Source organism: Panicum virgatum, chromosome 2N (assembly GCF_016808335.1).
Source record: "Panicum virgatum strain AP13 chromosome 2N, P.virgatum_v5, whole genome shotgun sequence".
In the NCBI taxonomy this organism is placed as follows: Eukaryota; Viridiplantae; Streptophyta; class Magnoliopsida; order Poales; family Poaceae; genus Panicum; species Panicum virgatum.
In genome coordinates, this window is record NC_053146.1 from 69,263,944 (window position 1) to 69,289,384 (window position 25,441).

Below are 25,441 nucleotides of genomic sequence, written 5' to 3' on the forward strand. Positions count from 1 at the left end.
CTGTATATCCCTAATTAATCTCCCGCAATGCAAGGAACATGATATAGTAAGTCACAATCACAACATATTTGTATGTAATCAGCTTTGAAACTTTGATACTCCTTACAGGTGGTAATGAATCATGGTTCCAGTGGTCTCGTCACAATCCAACTTATCAATATGTTTTTAACTCAAAATTATATAAGATTAGAATCCAACTCTTTTAGAGCGCGGTCCTTAGATAATCTATTTCAAATTTTAAATTTATTTATTTACCATCCCAGCTCAACACCTTATCAATATAATCCTGAAGATGTAGACCCGACCCTGTTTGGGCGGGCTCCTTGGGCGGACCCATGCGAAGGCCTCCCAAACGGTGATTGGAAAATGGATTCGACGTCGAAGGCCCCTGAAATCCCTCTGATTGGAGCTGTATGATCGAGCTGGGCCACAAAATGTGGCTCCATCCGGCTCCTCCTCATCCCAAGTTCCTAGCAACATGCTTGCTATCTTTATCATTGGGATGGTGCAGCTAGATGGGTGGCGACGGGGCACGGCGGAGCACAAGGCGGTTGGTGGCGGGCGACAACAAGGCGCGGTGGAGTTTGAGGTGACCGGTGCCAGGCGGCGACAGGGCATGGCGGAGCTTGAGGCGGAGGCGAAGCAGCGGGAGGTATCGAATCAGAGCTGTTTTTGGAAAAGCTGCAGTCTTGCCAAACGGGTTCTTAGTACGACCTAGGACACTGCTACTTCAACAAGGCTTACTATATATGCCCTGATTGCCTCCTAACAAAGAGAAGATTTTTTTTTGGCGAGAACAAAACAAACAAACATAAGATTTGACGACTTGAGATGTCATTTAGCGACTACGAAAAACCTTTTCGTTCCCCCAACAAATAAACATCTTGTCAGTTTTATTTGTCATGATTTAATATATATATATATATATAGCAAACAGGATCCAAGTTACTAACTATTTCAGGGACGCCCCCGTACGTGATCAATTAAGCTTAGCCCTACAATGATTTTCCGCCCGTGAAATGCGCGGTATTATCAGTAGAATGACACGACCCGTACGATCGCACCTTTCTGAAAACCCAATTAGCTAGATAGCGAAAGCAGCTTTATTTCCAAGAAAAAGATGCTGCTCATCAACACAGCCAGAGCTGAACAACTCTTTGTTGATTGATACTCCTAAGTCCTAACAGTGTAGGTGTACTATAGCTGCAAGCCTGCAACGAAAATACTACACTACCAAGTATGAAGTATCAGCGCTGTGCATGTGCGTGCGTACATGGGTAGATGATCCGTATGAGTTCGTTGATGGCTGGCTAGCTGCAGGCTAGTACAGTGGTACATGGCAAAATTTCAGAGGCACCCCTGGTTGTTGAGGGATTGACGGTAGCAGACCGCGTTTGGCTGCGCCTTGTAGAGGTGACGAGACAGATTGTCCCTTGTGGGACAAGGTCCCGGTCACGGTCAGGACGGCTGCGCTGGAACCGGGGATGGGGAAGTCACAAAAAAAAAACGGGGACGGGGAAGGTGTTAGGCCCACCCGGCAGAGATACACAAGGAAATTGCCTAGTATGATACGTACCAGTGCTCCACTTTTGTTTTGAAAGAAAATACACTAATGGGATATAACACATTAAGACTAGCGGAGAAATAAAGTTCATATTTTTTGAAAACTAAATAAAAGTTTTTATGGGAGCAAGTTCTTACGTACATGTAGAGCCAGCAGGTAGTGGGACCGGTACAATAACCTTTCCCCCATTCTATGGCACAGTGAGGTCAGCTGCGAGCACGGGCTGTAATCAGAGATAGAGAGAGAGGGACAGTGGTAAATCCAAGAGGAAAACGGAGGCCGCACCGCATGGCCCCCCGGGCCCGGGATCCACATCCCGTCATGCAACCCAAGTGTGTTTAGTTGGTAAAAAAGTTTAGATTTTGGCATTGTAACATATTTCGTTGTTATTTGACAAATAATGGCTAATTATAAATTAATTAGGTTTAAAAGATTCAGCTCGTGCTAATCAGTTAGATTGTATAATTAGTTATTTTTTACAACTACATTTAATGTGTCTGAAGATTCGATGTGATGAGTACTGTGCAAAAATTGTTGGGAACTAAACATGGCCCAAAGAAAGAAGAAGAGAGGAAAAGCCGGGGAGAGCGGGCGTCAGTCAGCAAGCAGCGCAGGGGAGCGGGTGCTGTTCCTTTGGAGAGGGCCAGAGGGGTGTGACCGTGGTCCGTGGCCGAACGCCGAGCAACTCGTCGTCGTCCTCGGCTCCTCGCTTTGTTGTCGTTGCGGCTTCCCTCTCAATTGGCGCCTGCGGCACCCGTATCCAGTGCCAGTGGAGTGGGGAGTGTGGACAGCTGCAACATGGCTGCCGCGCACCCAGTGGAGTCACAGGGATGAGGGATTGATGGATCATGGATGGATCAAGATCACGGCCGATTCATCGGCATGTGACCGGTGTCAGGGGCTGCCTGCCTGTCCTGTCCTTGCCTTGCACACTCAGATCAGATGGCAATCATCCAAGTTAATGCCGTGTTGCTTCCTACTGCTAGCAATAGCAACCTATTGCTATGGCTGGCACCAACCTTACCCGGACGGGACAATTTCAGCTTCAATTTACGGCGGCGGGCGCGCGCTACCTTATCTACCTCAACGGTTAACATTCATTAGGGGAGGCTAGCTGAATATAAACATCCCTTTTTCTTAAGGAAAGAATCAAATTCATCGACAGAAAATACTATGTTTTATTGCAAGAAGGTTAGTATTTGATCCAAATGATGATGAAAACCCAACTGCATGCATAATGTGTTTGAAGTTGTGGTCGTACACGTACTGTACGCTTGCTGTTTGCAGGCTGCAATAAAAATCAAGCGGCGCTCATGGCGATCCTGACAAGCCATTGTCTGCAAATCCCAGACATTAAAACGTACGACCGTGCACGGGGGAGGCCCCATCAATGCTTTTACGACGGGTACCAAGGGGTGGAATCTGAGCCGAGCCTCGACTTTTTTCGAGCTTTCTTCGAAATCAATATATTCGTATTTATTATAGTCTCCCGCGTTGTTTGATATGTAACTTCAAATCGAGCATAACGAGCCGAGCCTGCCAAAATTGACTTTTGTTCCAAATCAACTAATCTTTATTTTAAAAAAAACGAACATAATCGGTGTAATTTTGAAACGAGCCACCGAGCCAGCTTAACGAGCTTTTTTTACCATACCATGCATGCCCATCTATCCGTCCGATTTACCACACCAGGCAGGGTGCCCGATCTCCTTGACGAGGGAATATCAATCACTTCACCCCCGTCTAATCATGCATTAAACATGTCCCTAATCCCCAGGCCATCATCTCCATCACTTGTGCACACGCCACAAATAAAGCAATGCCAATAATAATGTTTGCAACGGATCGGAGGACACCGTACGTGCTGCCCAAACTCCAAACCTTGGATTCGGGGCAGCGGAATCTATCGGGAACGGAAGACACCCATACCGTGCCGTGCCGCCGCAGCGCAGGGCATGGCGTTGCCGTGGTTCCCCAACACAGCTCGGAATTGACAACCTCCGATACGCCGGCGACAGGCCGCTTCTGTGAGCCCGTGAAGGGGAACAGGCATCTTCTTCTCTGGACAGAGGAAACAATCAATAGCACTCGGTCACCACGTAGCACGGTTTCATCCATCGATTCCCTTGAAAATCACCGGATTTGATTTTTGCTACATACTACTGTACTCATCAACGATGCACTCAGACACTACTACTGTCTCGGCCGAGAAGGCAGCCATGGCAACCCATTGCCATTGCCCTGCATGACAGCTACCAGATCGATCAACGCTATAGCTCCAAGCTATAGCGTTGCCTGTGGGTCCGTCACGGACTCGAGGTCAGGTCACTGGGGGCAGGGCAGCACGCAGCAGCAGGACATGGAGATGGGAATAGTAGGGGAACGCCCAGCCAAACCCCACCCCCTCCATCCCCATGTGGGTGGCACTTGGACTCTCGCAGCCGAAATTTTCGGGGAGAAACCACACCACCTCTGCACTGTGGACTGTGGATCTCCCAGCTGGAGTACATGCAGTGCACAAGCTAGTGCTACTGCATACGGGTCTTCTTCACTGATCGCACTATATCAAGAAAGCTACTTGGAACCAGCAGCAGCATCCATCTCAGCTCACCTGCTCCTGATCAACAAAACGTCAAGTAGTCTGTTGAAGAAAGTGCAAACGAGAAACACCGATCCTATATAAGGTTATATCTTTCTTTCTTCTTTTTTTGCAAAAGAAGAACTGATGATGATTAAACTTGGAAGGCACGAAAACTGTCAGTAAGCATTGATATACGATGGGTTAGAAATACGCTTACCTGATGCAGACAGGTTGTTGCCACCAGAGCTGTGGTCTGTGGAGGCTTTCAGGTAGAGGTGACAGTGCCTCCTTGCATCTTTCTCACCACTAAAGTAGTAATAAATCACCAGAGCGGTATGTGAATCACTCTGTTCGGCAGCTCCAGCAGTCTTCAGCCCAACAGTGTTTTCCTCTCATACCGCTCCAGCATTAGTTTCCAGCCACCAGCCAGCCAACAATATTTTTCTCTCATACCACTCCAGCCTCCAGCTCCAGCCTAGCGAACAGAGTGATTATAGTCTGACTGTCTCTCTCTGCCCTTCCTCTTTGAATAATACAGAAACAAATTAAATAGTAGGATCTGCTCAGGATCATCAGATCATATGGACCTATGTGTTCACAAATAATAATGTTGCCACTTGTTCTTGTCTTCATGCACCAGCTTTAAAAATTCATCCGAACAGGTAAAAGGATGCAAGCTTAGATGACATATGCAGACCACTAGCAGTACTAAAAAGCGGCTAATCATACTGAAAACAAATGGTAATCTGGTCTCTTATAGTATATGTTAATGCACTTGCTTTTTTCATACCTTAGTCCCAAGCTGGCAAGCATTTTGGGTTTGGATAAAGACGTTTTATCAGATTCTTTAACTGAAAAACTTGCTGTGAATTGAGATTTGAATGCTGCAACTTGGCCACACTGAGAAAGTTACCTCGGTAAAAGTAGTATATTTCTTTTTTTTTAATGGAAGTAACTCCATAAAACATTGCCCACTGTCAACCATTGCAACTGGTTTCAGGTATGCTAGTCATTTTTCTGCATCACTATCTCAAAGTGAGTGGTTAACGCTCTCTCGATAACGGTGCAAAAAGTCAAAGAGATTCAAGAATCATGAGAACAGCTGCTTTGTGTTCTGCACAGCTTTTGCTTCGACAGTGTTTTTAAATGTAGTTGTGTAAAAAGGTTCGGTCAAATAAGGTAGTCACTTTTCAACTGTATCTTGATTTCACGGCAGCCCAACTAAGCAAGCAAGAGATTAAAGACTAGTAAAGAGTAAGGTATGATGAGCTTAGATATCAATGGGCATCTTTCTATTTCCTTTGGTCAGTCTTTGTCTTTTTATCTTCCCCAGGGTAAGGTAACCTTATTTAAAGGGCCAGGATTCATGAAAAGAAAGAGGCACTCAAAATATATCTATGCGCAGGGAGTGGGTATGGCATTTCTCAAACCGTATTGCAGGAGCAAGAAGATCCTTTTGATACCCCTTTACACGTACGGGGAACTAACCGAAACAATGCAGAGATATGTAAAAGATGGTCATGTATTGTAGCTAAAAAATTGTGCATGGCAGAAAGGCATGTTTGTTCGATCACCATCCCCCCGCCCCCGGGCAAGCAAAAAGTAGATGCTACATGCAACAAAAGCGGGTCAGTGTGCATTAGTGCTACCATGAAACAAGGAGTGTATTGGTGTTCTCATATTTCTCACCTTGTTTAGTTAGTTCATGATTCATGATAGAGTTCATACATATATTAATTCGCACCTTTGGAACCTCTGTAGTTCATATATTCTGTTCCTGTATCATCTCTCCCCACCTTGTTTCGAGGACGATAGGAAGGACCAATTGGGCCATGCCAAGAAGGCCCAGGATAGTTGCGAAGATTTAACCTGAAAATAGCTAGCAACGAACACTAGCTAACCAACAAAAGATTTCCTGTTGGGCGCCAGCAGACTATGGGCCTAGGAGATGCACAGAAGTGACAGCTTACCTGTCGACAGATCGTGCTTGGAAGTTTTTCTTTTTTGAAAATCTGATCATGCTTGGAATGATGGGTCCATTTTCGTAAATTGTATGCTGTAACTGGATGGAGCTGTAGCAGCCTCATAGCCCTCATCAAGGCCCTTTTTGGTTGCTTGATAATCAAGTTTTCAGGCAATTTAGAAGTCCTGAAAAGAATGATAACAGAATGAAGAGTTAAGAACACACAGTTTCTTGATAGACAACATTTCAAAAAAAAAAGTCCTGGATACATTGTGATTTGCCCCCCTCAAACACGGGGAATTACACTGATGTGCCGTCTACAAATTCCCCCAGTATTGAAATAAATAGCTTGAAAAGGGGTAATTTCGGAACAATTCTGCTGAGAAAGTAGTAAGTACCATGAAGAAATGTTTTATAGAACATCTTGCAAATGATTATCCTCATAGAAATTGAAAAGGATACAACAGCAAGTAGTTGAACAAGCTATAGGATGGCCTCTGCTCTTTGGTATCAAATGACACAGAGCAAGCAGAGCACCGCGAAGATCTTGACATGATCGTTTTGTTTTCCAGCACCTAATAAGTTTGAAACAGGAATGGTGAAAAACATACAGACAGAGGATCGCAAAACAACTAGGTTAGTTGGACAAGATGAAAAACTGTAAATTGAGACTGAGGTACGAAGTAAGACATCTTTTAACTTCTGGATAAAGCAGGCTGAAAATAACTCAGGCGCAACATGTGACGATATTCACAATCATGGATGCATATTCTGGTACAAAACAAGCACTGATAAGGAAAAACGTAGTACAGGTTAGCTTAATCAGAATACGATGAATGTATCTCAAGTCAGCACTGCAGCAATTGATCTTTATATATTTGGAACATAATCTCTTACAACTAAAGTTTTTATTTACACTTGGCCAAGTAAATTTAAAACAAAAGCAGATAAAATTATACAGCTGAACCTGAAGCAACATGACTAAAATACAGAGTATACAGTATAGGTTGAATACTCTTCAAAGGGCCAGAAGAAGTGACTAAATAGGGTTAGCTCCATCACCCTGCATGTTACACATTGAATCAATTTGTTACACAAAGATGAAGCTAAACAACACTCCAGCACAAAAAAGGTAGAAGAATGTCAAATGACAAAAAGATTTTGTATTCTGACATGCTCCAAGGAAAAAAGAACACTTCAAATTTCCAATTTAAACCAAACTACATTTCATGTGTGCCATTGTCAGAAAGAAATACAGCTATGCTAAAGAAACAATGGTTCAGTGCCATTGTCGGACAGAAAATACAGCTATGCCAAAGAAACAATGGTTCAATGGAGTAATAGGAGTTGAAAACGATTCTGTATGTTATGTACAGGTCCAACAATGATGCTCAAGCTACCCAGGACAGGTCACAGATTATCTAAGCAGAACAACTAGGTGCCAGCTATATCCAAAATCAGATATATGCAGTAGTATTATGGTTATGTCTAGGTGCCAACTATATCCAAAATCAGATATATGCACTAGTATTATGGTTATGTCTGGTTAGATGGAAAACGCCGAAGTTTCTGCCTAGCTTTTGCCACAGCAAGTGAGGAATGCATACATTGCTTGCATAACGTATATCATGATGCTTTGATTTGCTGCATTTCAAAACAGTTTTTTTTTTTTTGGGGGGGGGGGGGGGGGGGCTCTGTTCAAGAAAACGACCAACTGTACAGTAATAGCCGATTTGATCCCTCAACTTTTGCCTCATGCTCAAATTCGTCCCTCAACTATGAAATTGTCCAATATAGTCCTCAAACTTTCTATTTGGGCTCAATTTCATCCCTAGTCCTATATGGCATGCCTAGTAGTCAACAATGGATGACCTAAATGGTTAATAGATATAAATAAACTCTTTAACCTCTGATTTTTCCTCACGTTCCATGTGTCGTAAAAAAAATAGTTTGATAGTCAATTAGAATGCACAAATAAACAAAAGAGTAACCTTTTATTCATAGGCATAAGATCAACTATAACTTATTTTTGCTATATCAAAGAATTATGGGTTAATTAGCAATTAAATTGATACCTGTGTTGAATTTGGTAACATACCAAGAACTTTACATGCACTTTGGGATGACTTGGCATGTCACGTAGGTGTGCCACATCACACCAGAGTTGAAATTGAGCTCAAATGAAAAGTTTGTGGACTAAATTGGTCTTTTTTGATAGTTGAAGCATGAATTTGAGCCTTTATAAAAAGTTGAGGGATGAAATTGCCTATTTTGCAAAAGGATATTATGGCACATGTAATCGCACATGGAGCAACGGGTTAGTTGCCCAAAGCCTTGTAGTATAGGCCTAGATTTATGTGACAACAAACTAAAGAAAACATGTAAACAGTTGTACATACTGATTTAGTTATCTGATGGTCATCTTCAGAAAGCATGTTCCAGTTGCTCTGCCAATTTGACATTCTCGTCACCATAAGACTGCTCATATACTTGCATTTCTTGAGGATAGAAAGGAGACATAAATAAGCTTGACATATCCCAGCATTCACTAGATGACAGTGTATGCTGCAAGTAAAGGTGATTGCAGAATAATTAGATTCCACAGACACATTGCATGCAAACAGTATGATTTCATCTATAAATGGAGAGAGCTCCAAAAAGTATCCATAAGATTTCATCTATAATCAAAGTCTTCAGTGAGTCTCTATAAACGGAGAGAGCTCCAAAAAGTATCCATAAGACTGCAGGTAAGATGCAAATAATCTTCAGTTTGATATAATGGAATGGCTTACACAGAAAGGATAAATAAATCACACAAGTATTGAAAATTTTCATGAAATAATCTTCAGATTTGATATAGTGGAATGGGTTACACAGAAAGCATAAATAAATCCCAACAGGTATTGAAAAATTTCACGAAATAAATTAGACATCAAATTTGGAAAATATACATAGCAATGCAAAACATATGCTGTTATCCAACTTACATTATCATATTGAGGAGTCCCTTCCATGCAAGCCTCATAGTTTCCTGGATTCAGAGACCATGAAGGCCTATAAGGTTCAAGTTGATCATGAGGCATGTACGTGTAGGGTTGTATCTCATACGAGTGTCCCAAACTCTCCAAATTATCAACATTGTTTTGGTCTTTGTATGTTGAGAAGTTCTACATCAGAATGCAAATGTAATTCAGTTCAGTATCATGAGGACTGATAAAGGTAAGATTTACTACAGATACATTGCTTCGCCTGAGAAGTATATTAATTTACCAGTCCAGACAATCCAGGAAAGTAGGAAAGTATATCCCATAAGGGATGCCAGATAACAAACCTCATAGTAATCTAACTTGTGAGAAGAAACTGTTTCCGGAGGCTCAACATGAAAATATAATGGCCGTTCACCAAAATGCTGATTGTAGCTAAGAATAGGTTGGGGCGAAGTCTTACTGTCTTCATTGCAAGACAAGAACTCCTGCATGTAATATTAAAAAGGTTCTCAGAAGCAAAGAAGTCTGCTGCAGCAGTTTGAAAGGTTCAAAAGTAATGGATCATAGGTTAAATTGTGTACAAAGTGAACTATCTAGCTCCTAAAACATAAAGAATGCTTTGTTTGTTTTGGCATTTCTTGGCTACTGTACTTCTTTTGACACGCCAAACTCTTTTATTTATTAGATAAGTAGTTTTTTCCCTATTGAAGATAGCACAAATCATGTGGTTTGGAAACAAATATGTATGTGATACTTTAAAATGGTTTTGTTAGATAGCAGGCAAGCATATGCCTAACGCGTTCAGTGACAGATGAACCAAAGTAATCAGCAGAGTATTTTGGTTGTTGTAGGTTGAGAAGTTCTACATCAGGGAGAAAATGTAATTTAGCTCATAATCATCAGGACTGATAAAGGTAAGATGTGCTACAGATACACGAGATTCGCCTCAAGAAGCATATTAATTAATCAATCAATCTAGGAGAGTAGGAAAGTTATGTCCCATAAAACCAAAATAAAACACAAAGCAATAGGTTTGACATATAACAAACCTCATAGTACTCCAACTTGTGAGAAGAAACTGTTTCTGGAGGCTCAACATGAAAATGTAGTGGTTGTTCACCAAAATGCTGATCGTAGCTAAAAATAGGTGGAGATGAAATGTTACTGTCATCATTGTAAGACAAGAACTCCTGCATGTAATGATAAAAAAAAGGTTTTCAGAAGCAAATAAGTCGTGCTGCAGAAGTTTGAACAAAAAGAATGCTTTGTTTGTTCTGGCACTTCTTGGCTACTCTTTTACACTTGAATCTCTTTTATTTATTAGACAGGACGACAGGTTACCTTTTCCGATTAAAATAGCATACATCACGCGGGGTGGAATGTGGAAACAAATGTTTGTCTGCTAGTTTAAAAATAGTTTTGCTACACAGCACTTGAATGCATAAGCCTAACTCGTTCAGTAATACTGACAGATAAATCGAACAATGTAATTGGCAGAACAGTAACACATAGTTGAGCTAAGCACCCATGCTATAAATCAAAATTACACACTCTTACTGATTACTCATGTACGATAGGTACCTGATGTTGATATTCCTCCCCTTTGTAGACCTCCTGGTAGCTCTGATTAGGAAACCAGGTTGTTTCATCCGAAACATCATAGGACTGTTCATAGGAAGGATCGTAGGAAGTGTATGTAGGCTGTGCATATGCGTATGTCCCCTCTTCTGCATTTCCATACCAAGACAACCCCTGTTTCCAAAACAAACAGAAGAGCAGAGGAAGAAGCCCTCATCCGTCAGTAACAAACTCAGGCGAGTTGAGAAAATTCAGAATGGCGTGGTGTGTAATTGCACACATTGCTCTGATAGTGCTCCTGGCTGGCGTCGTGCCACTCCACGGTTCCGGTGGCCGGCGGCGCCACCTCGACGACCACGGCGTCCTCGACGCCCCCCTTCCTGTTGGCGTAGACTGGGACCCCGAGGCAGTCCACCCCGATCCGGCGCTCCCCGTACCCGTCGGAGTGGCCGAAGAGGAAATCGAGCCCCCGCATGCACTGCCTCCAGTAGTCGCGCCCACACGTCGAGCGGCACGGCGCCCCCGGCATGAATGGCCACCCGCGGAACACCTCCGGCGTGGCGTAGATCGGCTGGTAACGCGGCGCATCCCCGTAGTCGTATGGCTTGGGCCAGTAGTACGGTTCCGCGGGAGGGGACGGCAGCGACGGAGCAGGCGCAGGCCGCTGAGGGTGTGGCGGTGGCGGCTGGGGAAGCGGAGATCGCGGCTGCGGAGCAGTGGGGGCGGGGACTGAGGCGCGCGAGGAGACGGTGTAGCACGTGGCGGGGGAAGGAGGGAGCGGGGAGCCGTAGGTGGCGAAGATGTCGTAGCCGCCGGCGTAGGGGTGCGGGTTGTAGTCGTCGAACTCATCGTCGTCTGGGTACTCGGCGGCGGTGGCGGCCATGGAGGAGGGTGGGGTGGTGGTTACGGCGGGGCGGGGTGGTGTTGAGGAGTAGGGGATCGAAGTGTGGAGAACCGAGGCTGGTGGCATGTTAACTTCGCAGCTTCGGGGGTGATGGCGACGTGCGCAGGAGGCGTAGTAGGCTGGAAGCGATTGGGGCGTCGCGGCAACGAGGCCTCCTCCCTCGCCGGGAAGGAGACGGAGGGCCACCGCCACGTCTGCCATTATTGCGCCGCCCTGCCGAGTGCGTTGTCTTTCAACTACGGATGGTGAGCAGGGTTTTTTTTCCCGACCGGTTAACCCAAACCGCCGGCCATGGGATGGATGCCGCGTGTCCACCAATTCCATCCGACGGCCAGCCTCTGGATTTGGCAAAATTTGCCCAGAGACACCGTTAAAAGCATGGCTTTGCCAAAGACCACTAAAAAATTACATCCCTACCGAGAGACACTGTAAAATCAGTTGCATTGGCTGGAAGACACCAGAACTAATATTATAATCAACTTAATTGGGAAGTGATAGGAAATGACACTTTTACCCTCCTACCTTATCCTCCTGTCCACGAGACTTCCTCCTCCCGTCCAACACAACATCGCAGGCTGCGGCCCTTCTCGCGGCCACACCAACAGGCGGACGGCCGATCTCCCCGGCGGCCGGCCCTTCGCCGGCAGCGGCCACGCCGGCGGCAGGCCTCCCCAGCACGCAGCTCTCCTCGGCACGCGCGACTCGCTCCACAGAGGCCCTCCCCCCTCCCGTAGAGTGCAGCTGCGCCACTCCGTCGCCGCCCCTTCTGAGCGGCCAAATCCGACGGCTGCCGCAAGATGGAGGCTCCACGATACCTCAGCGACATTTTCCCACAGGAGGCGGCCGGCCTTTCGTGGATTCCTGATGGGTACAGTCTTCTCTCATTTCCCTCTAGGGTTATTGCTAATTTTGAGCAATTGGACTTGTTATCGAACAGTTAGACTCATTTTTTCTAAATAAATCATATATATTGTGTGTTGATTGTACTATGGTTTGTGTCACTGTTTGTGTAGGATGGATCCCAATTCGTACTACAGGCTTGCTGTTCGTGTAGGCGCTTATGTTAAAATTAATGATGATGGCAGTCGTGAGTATTGTGAGGCTCTTAACATTGCTAAGATCTTAGACAGGGATATCTCGAATTGGGATGATATGCTAAATGAACTTGCAACAGACATTAACCTAGGGTGTAACCACAAGTTGCGTGTCACCTATTGGGACAAAATGAGTCGTAACTATGAAGAAATTACATCTGATCAGAAATTGTTGCATGCAATTGACATGTATTGGGAGATAAGAAGACTCTCATTGCAAGTGTGTGTTATCAAAAAGAATGATTCTGAATTTATGCATGATGTTGGGCGGCAGGAGAGCATGCCTTGTGTTTTACAAGGAAGCACTGATGCCCCAGCCAAACAAATTAATGCCCAACCTCCACTTGAAATTGCATCACCTCTTCTGGAGTTGCAAAATCAGAATAGTGCTGCAGTGCCTTGGGTGGATGATGATATAGAGTATGTCGGTTTGGATGATGAGGATCCTTTCAAAACTTTGCTTTCTGATTCATCCGATTCTGAAAATAATGGTGATGTGGAGTGTGTTGGCTTGGAGGACGATCTAGTTGTTGACGATGCATGGGGTTGTGAGACTATTATCCATGTGACTGACTTAGACAACCCAACAATAGCAGTTGGTATAATTTTTGGGGATGGTGATACTTTCAAAAAGGCTATTAGACAATATGCAATAAAAGGTGAATATGAAATTGCAGCTGCCTATTCTGAGTCGACAAGGTATCGTGGTTATTGCAAAGCTGAAGGGTGCAAGTGGAAGATACATGCTTCCAAGATGCAAGGTGAAAGTACATGGAAGGTACCGAAGCGCTAATTTTGTACTGTTTTTTTAATATTCCAAATCTGTGTTGATTGTATACTATTTTTTTTGTCTATTTGATGTAGATAAAGAAGATACCATTTGAACACACTTGTCACAGCACCGGAAAAGTTGAGAAGAATAGCATGGCAACCAACCACTGGGTCAGGGACAGGGTTCTTAATTGGCTTACAAAGGATCCTACAATTGGAGCTGCAGCATTGAAGAAAAGACTGGAAGAAGAGTATCACTTGCAGCTGTCATATTATGTAGTGTGGGATGGTAGAAATATGGCTTTAGAACAACTCAAAGGCAAGTGGGATGATAGTTTTGAGCATGCTTTCAGTTTCAAGGCTGAGGTGGAGACAACCAATCCAGGCAGTTTGGTGGATATTGAATATGAGCAAGTTGGAAATAAGATGAGATTTACAAGAATGTTTGTTGCCCTGAAATCTTGTGTGGATGGTTTCCTGAATGGTTGCAGGCCATTTCTCGGTGTGGATTCTACCCATTTGACTGGAAAATGGAAGGGTCAACTTGCATCCGCAACTTCTATTGATGGGCACAATTGGATGTTTCCTGTGAGTTATGGTGTATTTGGATCAGAGACAACTGAAAATTGGTTATGGTTTTTCAGCAGACTTCATCAAGCTATTGGATCACCTCCAGGTCTAGTGATCTCAACAGATGCAGGCAAAGGAATTGATTCAGCTGTTACACAAGTCTTCAAAAATGGGGTGGAACATAGAGAGTGCATGAGGCACTTAGTCGCAAATTTCCAAAAGCGATTTCGAGGTGAGGTCTTCGAGAAGCACTTATGGCCAGCATGTAGAGCTTTTCAAAGGCACAGGTTTGAAGAGCACTACGATCTGATGTATGAAGCCTGTCCTGAAGCTATGAAGTGGATACATGAAAACCATAAGCACCTTTGGACAAGGCATTTATTCTCTGAGGCAAGCAAATGTGACTATGTAACAAATAACATAGCTGAAACATTCAACAGCTGGATCAGGCAAGAAAAATCCCTACCTGTAATTGATCTTATGGATAGGATAAGACAGCTATTGATGCAGAAAATGTTCTTGAGAAGAAAAATTGCACGGAAGCTTAAAGATAAGATGTTGCCTAACATCATGAAGGATCTCAACTCAAGGAGTAGGGGGCTGAAATATATGTGGAGGTATTCACACAAAGATGGTGGTCAAAATGATGAGATGTTAGGTGAAGTCGAAGGTGTTACAAAGGATCTAGTTCATTGGAGGCATACTGTTGATCTTCAAGAGAGGAAGTGTACCTGCAGGCGTTGGCAAGTTACTGGTCTTCCATGTACACATGCCTTGTGTATTATCACCTCAATTCGAGGTTGTAATATCGAAGGCTATGTTCATGAGTACTACTCTGTTGCCAAGTTCAAGAAAGCCTATGAGAAGAGTGTGAAGCCAATGACAGATAGCAAACAATGGCCTAAAGTTGACCCTGGGTTTAAGTTGTGGCCTCCAATTCTAAAGAGGGCAGCAGGAAGACCAAGGAAGAGAAGGTACAAATCAGCTGCAGAAGGAGGAACTGTAAGAAGAACCACAAAATGCACAAGATGCAAACAGTTTGGACATATGGCAAAAACATGCAATGAATACGTATATGATTCTGATGCCCCACCACCTGCTCCTCCAAAGCCAAAGAAAAAGCGAGGCAAGAAAAGTGTCACTGTAGTACCATCTAGTGTTGTTGCCTCGCTGCAAGAACAACCATCACGTGCTGATCCATTGTGAGCTTTTTTAACTCAATCTTTTGTGAGTTTTTTACAATCCTTACATGTATCTTACATATCTAAATAACTCGCAGCGCTACACCAACTAGAGCCATCAGTTGTGCTTCTACACCAAGCCCTGTGACAAGAAGGTAGACCTTTAATTTGAATTTGAATATTCGTCTTTCTTCTCAAATCTGCAATTTCACATCTTTCTATCTTCGTGCAGCATGTCAAGGAAGTTGTTGGAACTAGAGCCATCTACACCAACTAGAGCAATCGCTACAGTTTCTACACCGAGCCCTATGACAAGGAGGTATAACTCTTCTACCCTTTATGCATTTCTATTTCTTATGTCTACTGTGTTGATATACTTTTATATCCACTTGCAGCCGCAAAAGGATACTAGAACTTGAAGACATCATAGAGCCAGTTGCTTCTCAAACCACATCTCCAGTTGCTATTGAGAAGGGAAAGGCAAAAAAATTGAAGGTTGTCAGGTCCAGGAAAAATTAGAGTGTGCTGAAAAAACATGAAGGCAATATTTTGGAGCACTATAGCTCAAATTATGTTATTTTCTATTGCTGCACTTGCTAGGGAAATGTGGCTGAAACATGTGATGTACTTGCTGTCAAATGTGGCTGAAACCATGTCATTTTGTATTGCTGAATCTGATACTTAAATATTGATGAACCATGTATTTTCTATTGTTGGATATGCTCCCGTTGCAGCTAATAGATCTATTTGAAGCGCAGGGGTATTCTTGTCCAGATTTATATGTCTTGTGACTTGTTTGAGGTGAAATTGTTATTATATGAGCCATAGTGTCTTTCAACAAAGGGATATGTATTTATAATGGCTTTGAGCAAAGACAAACATTTTTAGTGGTTTTCAGCAAAGTCGCGCTTCTAACAGTGTCCTATGGCAAATTTAGCCTCTGGATTTCCAGCGTAGAGCTAAAACAGCACCGCATCTCCCGGCTCCGAAAGCAGCCAGCGGCGAGGCTCTCGATCCCCCAGCGCAGCGTCCACCAGGCGGCGGTCCGCTCGCGAGGCCAGCGCCGCGCCGCCTCCAGCCTCCCCGTCCATCTCCTCGCTCCTCGTCCAAGCGCTGCCGCCGTACGCCGCCCCTGCGCCTCCCCGTCGGAGACGCCCCTTCGTCTCCCCATCTCCCGCATCCCGGGGCTCAAGCACGTCCGCAGCTTCTCTTCCGCCTCGGCGATCCTTCCACCGCTTCACGGTACAACGGTCTCTCCCCGATCCTCTTGCCCTGTCTCCTCCTCTAGATCGGTGTGCTTTGGTAGTTCTACTTGGTCTGGGCTAGGAACTAGGCCGAGGCGTTGAAGAAATGATGCTAGATCCACATTTTTTTTTCTATTCATAGATGACTGGGAGGTATCGTTTTCATGTAGATTTGATTGGTTTTGTTATTTATCTTGTCATGGTGCTGCGATTATGGGGATCTTAGGTCTTTGAGTGGGAATCTAGGGTGGTTCTTGGCTGCTTGCCTAGAATTAGCTAGAGAACGCCGTTAGTTACACCTTGATTACAAGCCGACTAAAATTTTGCCACATGTGCTGTCGTGGTCACCGTCCTTGTTCTATGACCATTCCTCAAATTCATATTACTGCTCATTTTTTTATGTAAACTTTCCTGTTTTAGGAATAGACGACTGGCTCATGTCCTATATATATATATGCTGGATGTGATTTGGTTTTTTTAGCAAGTGTCTTGTCTGATCATATCTTCCATGCCTTCCGCTGTGTCGGATTCGTGCAGTGAGCATCAAATTGCGAAATTCGAGCTTCATAAGACAACACATTAGATTGTTTACTGTGAGTGGTTGTGGCAAGGTATTTTGATTGGAGCTTGAAAATTTAAATGTATTCTTCTTTCAATTAGTGCATCCATTTTAAGATCCAATTGATGCATAATGATTATAATTAATTCAATAAAATAAGACTCAATGTACATTTTTTTTATAAAAACAATGGTTTGAAACAACTAGTAGTTGTAAAATGCTGAACTGTGGACCTAGTTTGTTAAATGTTTATAGGTTCAGAATCAATCAACACATTTATTATTCAGAAATTTTGTTATTACAATTTCAACATTTGAACATGGAATGTTGAACATATGTTTTTCTTTAGCAAATGATGTTGAACATATGTTAAAAAGTTGTTGAAGTAGATTACATAAATTGTTTAATCAATCATTTAAGATATTTGAAAGGTACGTATTATGGAATAACGAATTGCTGAACATATTAAAAGAAAGGTGTCTAAAAGGTAGAAGGAATAAAGGAGAAGAAATGGAAAGAATAAAGCGGAAAAAACTAATCTGATGGTTGTTGAATGAGACTTATGGGCCGTAGTCCGTGGGCCTGTTTGAAGTGGAAACTCACCCCCGACCTTTTTTCCTGCTCTTTCTAGTCTCCCACACACCGCCGGTTCTCTCTCTCCGTCTGAGCGACTGAGCCTCCTTTCCTCCCGGCGACGACAGGGCGAGCAGCCCTTTGCCATTCTCTGCGGCAACAAGCATCTGAAAGGGGTATGCCCATCCCTTCCCTTCCCTATCTGTTGTGCGAAATCAAACACCCAAACCCCTGATCTATCATCTATGTTGTTGTTTTTGGATCTGACCGTGTATTTTACGTAAGAACTTCCATTTTTTTTTTTGCAAAAAATATTGGGTGTAGTCCTACACAGGGTCCGCCCCTGACTTCTAGGTGGGATCTGTGCTACTTCCGTGTGTTTCATCAGTTGGGAAGAGTATGCCACATCAGTCACAGTCATAGAAACATTGTAGCGTCGATTTGCGCCTCTTTTCATACTTAGGGGGGGGGGGGGGTTGCAAAACAAACGGATTGTTATTTTAGTATAAAACAGCTATTTTTCATGCTGGTGCAAGAGTTTACTAATGCAAATACAATATATTCCTTTTTCCATTTCGCTCCAATAATATAATATGTTAATATTAATATTCTCATGGATAATTTCGGATTCGCAAGTCATAACTCAAACATCTGGAGACCTTTCGCCTCTTAGAAAACGACCTGCGACATATGATTTGACCAACCGTCTCACATATTTGAGCCTTTGTGCTGAGGCAGAAACTATTTGCTATTATTCCTCGTCTGTCAGATAGACAAATATATTGGTTTATGTTTTTCACCAAAGCCTGGACCTTATGTTTCTTTGTGATAATGTTTGCTGGTGCAGTAACAACAAAAGAAACCTTATGTTTCTTTTCGATAATGTCTACTGGTACTGTAATAACAAAAGAAATTTGGTTCTGCTCCATAGCAGTTTGGCAGTTAAACCATGTTAAATTTCTTGATGTTCACAAGTGGAACTTTTACATTAACTTCTGCTAGCGATCCATATATGACTACTGTTAATAGTTCTGGATGTCATCTTTCAGTCTTCAAGTTCTAGAGATTTAAAAGGTGCTCTTCTTTGGAGAATTTGTTGTTATTCTTATGCAAGGTATAGCTTGCTCTGTTGAGTTTGTCTGGGTCAGTGTTTTATTTCCTTCTCTTCTGATGACAAGCAGGAGTGAAGCTAATATGGCTGCCTTGCCACTGCCCACTGCTGAAGTATGTGATGCTAATCCTCATTTGATTATGAATGGCGAGCTTCGTGCTCTCCATCCCATCTTCCAAATCTACGGAAGGCGCCAAGTTTTTGCTGGTCCTATTGTGACGCTGAAGGTCTACGAGGACAATGTTCTGATCCGTGAGTTCCTTGAGGAGAAAGGCCACGGCAGGGTCCTTGTGGTTGATGGTGGTGGGAGTATGCGCTGTGCCATTCTGGGTGGCAACCCTGTCCAGCAGGCACAGAACAATGGGTGGGCTGGCATTGTGGTGAACGGGTGCATCAGGGATGTTGATGAGATCAATGGCTGCGACATTGGTGTGCGAGCTCTCAACTCCCACCCTATGAAGGCAAACAAGAAGGGCATTGGTGAGAAGCATGTCCCTGTGACCATCGCAGGAACTAGGATTTGCGATGGCGAATGGCTCTATGCCGATACAGATGGCATTCTTGTCTCGAGGATGGAGTTGACTGTGTAGACCCATTCCCTCTTTGTACTTGTGTATAAGAATTGGGCGCATAAAAGCAGGTCTGCTCTTGTCCTTGCCTCTTGGTGTTCTGTCTGAACTTGTAATAATGGATTGTCGTTGGGTCACACGATTTACCGGGAATCATTGATGTTACAAATTGTTGTCTATCAATTTTTGGAATCGCAAACTCTTATTCTGGTGAAGTTTCTTCTGCACGATTTACATTGGATTCCTTGTTGGTGGCGTATGTACTTCAAAGGAGTGTTGTGTGTCTTGCCAACAATTTGTATGGAGCATTTCCTTTTCCGCAGAGAGAATTCTTGTGCCTCGTGCAGGTTTGTATAGCGAATTCCAATGTATGACAAACAATACGGCATGTGCACACCGTTGTAACACCCAGTGTTACATTTTGGGTTAATCATATGCTTTAGTTGCTAATCCTCGCTTAAACATTGTCATTAGTGTTAACCTTTCTTGCTTAGTGGCATTTCATGTCAGCTGAGCTTTAATTCTTATTTTTCTATCAAATCTAAAGCTCAAATCAAGTGTTGCCCAACATCAAAGTTGTAGATTGTTTTCTTCCTCTATAACTTTTGTTTTGGCAAAAATTCAAGTTTCAATGTAAAATTTTGAGTTTTGGACGGTCAAAGTCAAAGTCGAGCTAAGTTTCGTTGAATTATTTTCTCCCTCTGTTCACTACTCCCGTCTGGCACCCATGGTCGCTTGACGCGCGGCGACCGCCTGCTCGACGTCGCCCTGTGCCTGCCCATACTGGTCGCTCGTCCTTGCGTCGTCCTCGCCCTTATCCCAAGCCGAGTGGAGTCGTGCTCAAGTCGTCCACGGCGCCGTCTGTGCGCAGAGCGCGCGACACGCGTCCCCGCCATGCCGTGCCGCCTCCTCTTCTTCTTCTGCTGCTGCTCGCCCGCTACGCGCACGCGCTCGTGCCGCCCGCCTGCGTCCATGCCACGACGTCGCCCACCCGCGTCGCCGACGCACTCGTCGTGGAGCCCCTACCCCGGGCCGCCCTCCTCCCAAACCGGTCACCCTGCTACATTTCCCTCGCTCCCAGGAAGCTCCCAGGCCCGAGCCCGCCCCGAATCGGTCGCCGGACGGCCGTCGCCGCCGCTCACTACCGCCGCCGCGCCCCTGCTTCAATGGCGAGCCCCTCTCCGGCCACCTCCCGCCGCGTCGAGCACCTCCCAAGGTAGCCCCCGACCCCCTCTAGCTCCTCCACCCCGGGCCCCTAGTCGCCGGCGAGCCCCCTCGCCGGAATCCTGCCGGCAAGAGCCGCCCCTCCTCTGTTTTCCGCCCAAGGACCTTGTGCAGGAATTGGAACAAGTCCAGGGGGCTATCTGCGAAGTTTGTGACTTAGATGAATAGTGTCGCGCTGGACCTTTTTGAAAGATTAGCTGCAAACTTGAAAAATCCATAGTAAATCACAGAAAAATCAGAAAAATGCAAAATAAAATTTGTTGGATTCCTTGTTTTAAGATCTACAACTTTACTTACAGGTTGATCTTCAGTTTCTAAATAGTTTATTCTCTAGTTTAAATGTTATTTTAAGTGGTTGCAAGCTTTGAAAATGCATATTAAATAATAGAAAAATGAGAAAAATATAAACCTAGTTGGGTTAGTTTTGTTTTGGCATGTAGAACTTTGAAAAAATATTTAACCTGCTGTTTGTTTAATGCTTCTATGATGTATTGATTTAAACATGAATAATGCTTGTTTAAACTTGTTTATTTAAGATCTGCAGTTCTAGAAGTCAAAAAATTATGAAATTTATGTAGTAGCTTACTATTTGCATGTTTAGTTCACTGTAAAAATTTCAGAATCATAAACTATGTGCATGTTTGTAAATCTATTTTTGTTCAGTTTGTCTTGTTTAGGCTAAAATAAATGCTTTATGTTATAAATAAATGTTGGTTAATTGTTTTTACGTGCCTTATCCATATATTATCATGTTGGTAAAATTTGGTTACCCGTTTATACATGCAAGTTATGTTTTTGCATTTGTTTGTTTCCTAGCTACAGGTTTCCTTTTATTAGTGTTGCTAATAAATACTCTTCTGCATGATCACATTTAGCAATTTGATTCTTGTTCCTGTGTAAATCATTTTAATCCCTCTTAGAACCAGTTTATAGGTTGCTTTTATTTAACTTGCTTAAGTTGCTTGCTAGTTAAATAAATCTTCTTAGTTGCTCCTTACTATATGTTTAGCTTAGCTTTTCCTAGATAAGTTTAGTAATGCTTTTTGTAGGAAATACTTCAGGCTAAAATAAATTGAATGAACTTTAGTAATGCATCACCAACCCCTTTGCCCTTTAAGTTTGTTTGTTGTGTTTACTCGATAAAGGTTTGTTCAGTCATCTCTTTCTTTGTAATCGCATTGAATTGCATTGCATCATCAGCACCCATGCAATTGTGACCTTATAATTGCCTTTGTATGATTTTTAAATGCATCATGTGGTGTTTCCTTAAGTTCATGCACTTGCATCATTGCATTTCCTCTAGGTATGCTAGATACACAAAGGACTGCCTAGGGTGCATGATTGAACTGGATATGCTATCAAGCTAGTGCAAAGCAAACTAACTGACTTGTGTCAAATCCCAAGTAAGCCCCGGAGCATAAACCTTAAATTTAGTATTCAAGGTTTATTATATAATTATTGTGCATTTACATTTCTAGGAGTTGATTGGAACCGTAGATGCATAATCCCTAGGTTTCCTCATTTACTCTACTAATGTGCAGGTCGTTAGTACTGTCATGCTTAATCAAGATTCGGTAGAAGTCAAGTGATTCCTGTCACTCGCGAGATATAGGTCCTGGTTTCTTATGGCAAAGTTGTTTGAGAAGGAATCAATGAGGAAAGAAAAATAAAGACCGGGCGGGGAATGATGTTGAGATGTAAGTGATGGCAATAGGACATGGTCTTGGTGTCTTAGATGGCCCCGTCTGTATCGATTGAGGACCGTACCGTTGTTGGCAATGCTGATTGAGGATTGAACAATACTAACCACATGCCGGGAGTAGGAGGTAGTCGAAACCGGTAAGCTCAGTATCATATGCGCACCGATAGGCGGACTTGATACTGTCTTCACCAGTGGAGCTAGTATATAAACTCATGGCTGACCCTTCGTTGGTATCGGTGGGGCTAGCAGTCCCGGGTCGCAGGGCAGTTCGGTTATTCGGTGTGCATATGTGAAGGGTTGGTGTGTATAGTCCGACGGGGCATATACGTACCGTGTTGGTTAGGTCCACCTTGCAAGGTTAAATCGGATTGATTCGTCGTGACTCGCGGTTATAAGAGCCTTGATCTCTTTGTCACATCGTAGTAAAGAAGTGGAATGAGAATGGAACGATGATGATATGATGATGATACTCTGGAAAGATTAATGTGATATATCATGCTTGCTATATATATATATATATATATATATATATATATATATATATATATATATATATATATATATATATGCAAACCTAGTTGGTACTGGTTACATTAAATTTGAGCTAAAATATTGAAAGTAAGGATCCACTATTAGTCGCTTTCCAGCAAAAATAAACTCCAGAGTCAAAAAACTTGCATGTCTAGATAGTGGGCTAAGTATACCCATGTCGGGTAAGTCTTGCTGAGTATTAGTATACTCAGGGTTTATTGTCACCCTATTTTCAGGTAACTGCTGCTGGCTGGAGATAACCAGAATTCACATCGGTAGGCTCGATTACACCGTTTTAAGTGCGTGATAACTTGATTAACTATTAAGATGATAGTTAGTGCATTTAAATCGATTTAATTTGGATAGTTCTGCTACAACCATATTCCTTAATTAATATAAAAAAGATGAGCATACCAGAGCTGCTCGTGATCATCTTGCCACGACAAGTCTTGTTATTGTTGGAGTTCCAGTAGATTCATAGTTGCCCCCTTCCGTGCTATCTAATGCAACCTTGGTGCCTTGATGTTATCTTTTTTTTATTTCAGCCAAACAGCCCCTGTGAAGTTGAGCGATGAGTGTGGTTTCCCATATTTAAGGGCAACTTCAAAATTCTGCTCAGAGTGTGGCACCGAGAAGTGCAGCTAGAGATGTGTCTGCATTGATCAATGTGATCAGAGTGTCGGTGTCCCGACCTGGGGCCCGGATCCCAACTAGTAAATGCCGCGTGTTTCCTCGTCTCAGATGATGATGCAAGAGACAACACAGTAACACACGGTTTATCCTGGTTCCGGCCGCGGGGCCGTACGTCTAGCAAAGGGGGTGTGCGAGGGCACTGTATTATCTTGCACCCGGAGTGCTTGTAGTAGGGGGTACAAGCGAGGCGAGAGAGGGAGGGAACCTCCCAGGTCTCTGCTCGAAGAGGAGTCGCGTATGGCGATGATCGTGAATGTAGGTGACTGCAGTAGCTGAGGCCCAGAAGCGTCTGAGCGTCCTCAGAGAGAGAGAGCGAGAGAGAGAGAGCGCGAGAGCGCCTAAAGGAAGCCCGCCTCCTCCTTTTATAGTCACAAGGAGGGGGCGGTGCACATGAGTGGGGCGTGGAAGTCGTCGTTTCCCCCCGAATCGCGGGATACAGAGGCCGAATACTGTAGGAAGTACACTGTGGGGCATGACGTCAGGCGTGGCAGTCGTCCTGGATATCGTCCTCGGTCTTGCGGAGATCGCGCCGGCGTCCCGCCAGCCCCTGCAGGCGGCTTAGTCGTCACTGTAGGGTGTACGGCCCTCAAGATGTGGCATTCCCTGGGCCCTGCAGGTCAGGGTCCTGCGTGCCCCAGCGGTGGCGAGGCACGCGGCGGTCCCGGACCCCTCTGGACAAAGTACCAGTGTGCGCACTAAGGAGGTCCGGGGGCTGTGTGGAGGTCCCGGACCCCTCGAGGGGGGAGGTCCGGGGGCTGCGTGGAGGTCCCGGACCCCTCGAGGGGGGAGGTCCGGGACTTCAGCCGCGTGTGCTGAGCATCCCTCGAAGAGGGGTACATGGCGTCGCCGGGTCCTTTCCCAAGCAGGAGGCGGGTCCGGGGCCATGCGTATGATGAGGTGGAGTCTGGTCAACCGGAGTTGGCAGAATAGTAATGGGGACTGTGCTGAGTGCGTCTTGTCCCGCGTCGTAGGTTCCACAGTGCCGCCACAGCATCCGGGATGGCGGAGCAGTGACCAGAGGTGATGGATGGGACTCCTGTCACAGCTACTGTGGGAATGGCAGCCTGACGCCGCCTGTCCTGAGCACCGTGGAAGAGTGATGGGCATTCAATGCCTCCGTATGACGAGCGGTTGGGCGGCGGGGCCGTTCGTCCCTTGTGCCGAGGGATGGTCTCGAGCGAGGCGGAGATGTCTTACCCGCTCGAGGGTAGATTCGCTACCCTCGAGCGAGGCGGAGATGCGTTGCGCGGTCGAGGGTCCCGAGGGGAGCTCTCGAGCGAGGCGGAGATGAGTGACCCGCTCGAGGGTAGATCCGCTACCCTCGAGCGAGGCGGAGATTGTCCGGCTGGCCTGAGAGGGGTGCGAATGGTCCACATGCTGGGCTTTTTTAGTCATTTCCTTTCTTCCAGATTTGGAAGGAGGCCGTGGGCCTTCGTGGGCCCAGTTGCCTTGACATGTGTTTGCGTTTTAAAGTGGTCTGAGTACCCCAATTAGGGTGTCCCTAGTTGTGGTACCCGACACAGAGTGTGTCACCAAAGAAGCTAGGGATGGCACTAGAGTATGTCTGATGAAGTTAGTTAGATGTGTAAATTGGTGATCCTAATTAAGTGCACCTCCAATCATTTTCAATTTAAATATTTGTACAACTTATCTAAAATGAGATTCTATTTTAGAAAAATAGCATAAATATTTGAAGTAAACAACATCTAATTTGCATCCCCTTCTTTAAAGTTCCGTGGAAGGCCAGGCCTATCTTTGAGATGACTGTTTTGCTAAGTGTCGGTCTCCCTCTGTAACAGGTCTAGGATCGGTGTCCAATCCGCAAATCGATCTCGTGTTACTCACGGTTTGTCATCTAAACTAATCGGCATTTTTCAGCACCGGATTTGGAACGAAACATTCGGTGGAGTAGTTCACAATCCATCATCAGTCAACATGTGTGGCAATCTAATATGTGTACATGGGACCCAAAAATTTTTCTATACTATAAAAGTTGAAACAATTGAAATCCTATCTTACCAAGATTAGGTCCACCGTACTTC

General features: G+C 44.3%; 3 protein-coding genes, 1 long non-coding RNA gene and 1 pseudogene across 10 annotated transcripts; 3 read left to right on the forward strand and 2 right to left on the reverse strand.

Moving 5' to 3' along the window:
• Positions 1–3,664: 3,664 nt before the first annotated feature.
• LOC120662195 lies at positions 3,665–6,109 on the reverse strand. The gene is made up of 2 exons (XR_005670203.1): positions 4,363–6,109; positions 3,665–4,181 (listed from the first exon to the last, which is right to left on the reverse strand). It is a non-coding gene; the product is annotated as an uncharacterized LOC120662195 (long non-coding RNA).
• A 740-nt stretch (positions 6,110–6,849) lies between these two features.
• Positions 6,850–11,799, reverse strand: LOC120662194 (annotated as a pseudogene).
• A 200-nt stretch (positions 11,800–11,999) lies between these two features.
• LOC120662196 lies at positions 12,000–15,947 on the forward strand. Of its 2 annotated transcripts, XM_039941320.1 has the most exons (6): positions 12,000–12,445; positions 13,349–13,449; positions 13,536–15,214; positions 15,292–15,348; positions 15,426–15,512; positions 15,589–15,947. In XM_039941320.1, exons 1-6 carry the CDS (start codon positions 12,079–12,081, stop codon positions 15,710–15,712), a joined length of 2,415 nt encoding a protein of 804 aa, XP_039797254.1. In that variant the 5' UTR covers positions 12,000–12,078; the 3' UTR covers positions 15,713–15,947. The 2 variants fall into 2 exon arrangements, with proteins under 2 accessions (XP_039797254.1, XP_039797253.1); XM_039941319.1 differs by having other exon boundaries at positions 12,341–13,449.
• A 194-nt stretch (positions 15,948–16,141) lies between these two features.
• LOC120662199 (putative 4-hydroxy-4-methyl-2-oxoglutarate aldolase 2) lies at positions 16,142–19,464 on the forward strand. Of its 6 annotated transcripts, XM_039941325.1 has the most exons (4): positions 16,173–16,435; positions 16,975–17,048; positions 17,628–17,745; positions 18,751–19,464. In XM_039941325.1, the coding sequence occupies exon 4, from the start codon at positions 18,764–18,766 to the stop codon at positions 19,268–19,270; it is 507 nt and encodes a 168-aa protein (XP_039797259.1). In that variant the 5' UTR covers positions 16,173–16,435; positions 16,975–17,048; positions 17,628–17,745; positions 18,751–18,763; the 3' UTR covers positions 19,271–19,464. The 6 variants fall into 6 exon arrangements, with proteins under 6 accessions (XP_039797261.1, XP_039797257.1, XP_039797258.1 ...); XM_039941324.1 differs by lacking the exon at positions 16,975–17,048 and having other exon boundaries at positions 16,167–16,435; XM_039941326.1 differs by lacking the exon at positions 16,975–17,048 and having other exon boundaries at positions 16,228–16,443.
• A 512-nt stretch (positions 19,465–19,976) lies between these two features.
• On the forward strand, positions 19,977–22,129 carry LOC120662972. Its single transcript, XM_039942013.1, has 3 exons — positions 19,977–19,982; positions 20,074–20,465; positions 21,777–22,129. Exons 1-3 carry the CDS (start codon positions 19,977–19,979, stop codon positions 21,838–21,840), a joined length of 462 nt encoding a protein of 153 aa, XP_039797947.1. The 3' UTR covers positions 21,841–22,129.
• The last annotated feature ends 3,312 nt before the right edge of the window (positions 22,130–25,441 follow it).

What these genes read in the sequence shown, in the direction of transcription:
- LOC120662199 (XM_039941327.1), top strand. Translation starts at nt 18,764, where the DNA reads ATGGCTGCCTTGCCACTGCCCACTGCTGAAGTATGTGATGCTAATCCT.
- LOC120662972 (XM_039942013.1), top strand. An exon ending in CGCGTCGAGCACCTCCCAAG is followed by an intron (nt 20,466 to 21,776) that starts GTAGCCCCCGAC and finishes CATTTCCTCTAG; the next exon opens with GTATGCTAGATACACAAAGG.
- LOC120662196 (XM_039941319.1), top strand. Translation starts at nt 12,592, where the DNA reads ATGGATCCCAATTCGTACTACAGGCTTGCTGTTCGTGTAGGCGCTTAT. An exon ending in CCATCACGTGCTGATCCATT is followed by an intron (nt 15,215 to 15,291) that starts GTGAGCTTTTTT and finishes AATAACTCGCAG; the next exon opens with CGCTACACCAACTAGAGCCA. An exon ending in CCGAGCCCTATGACAAGGAG is followed by an intron (nt 15,513 to 15,588) that starts GTATAACTCTTC and finishes ATCCACTTGCAG; the next exon opens with CCGCAAAAGGATACTAGAAC.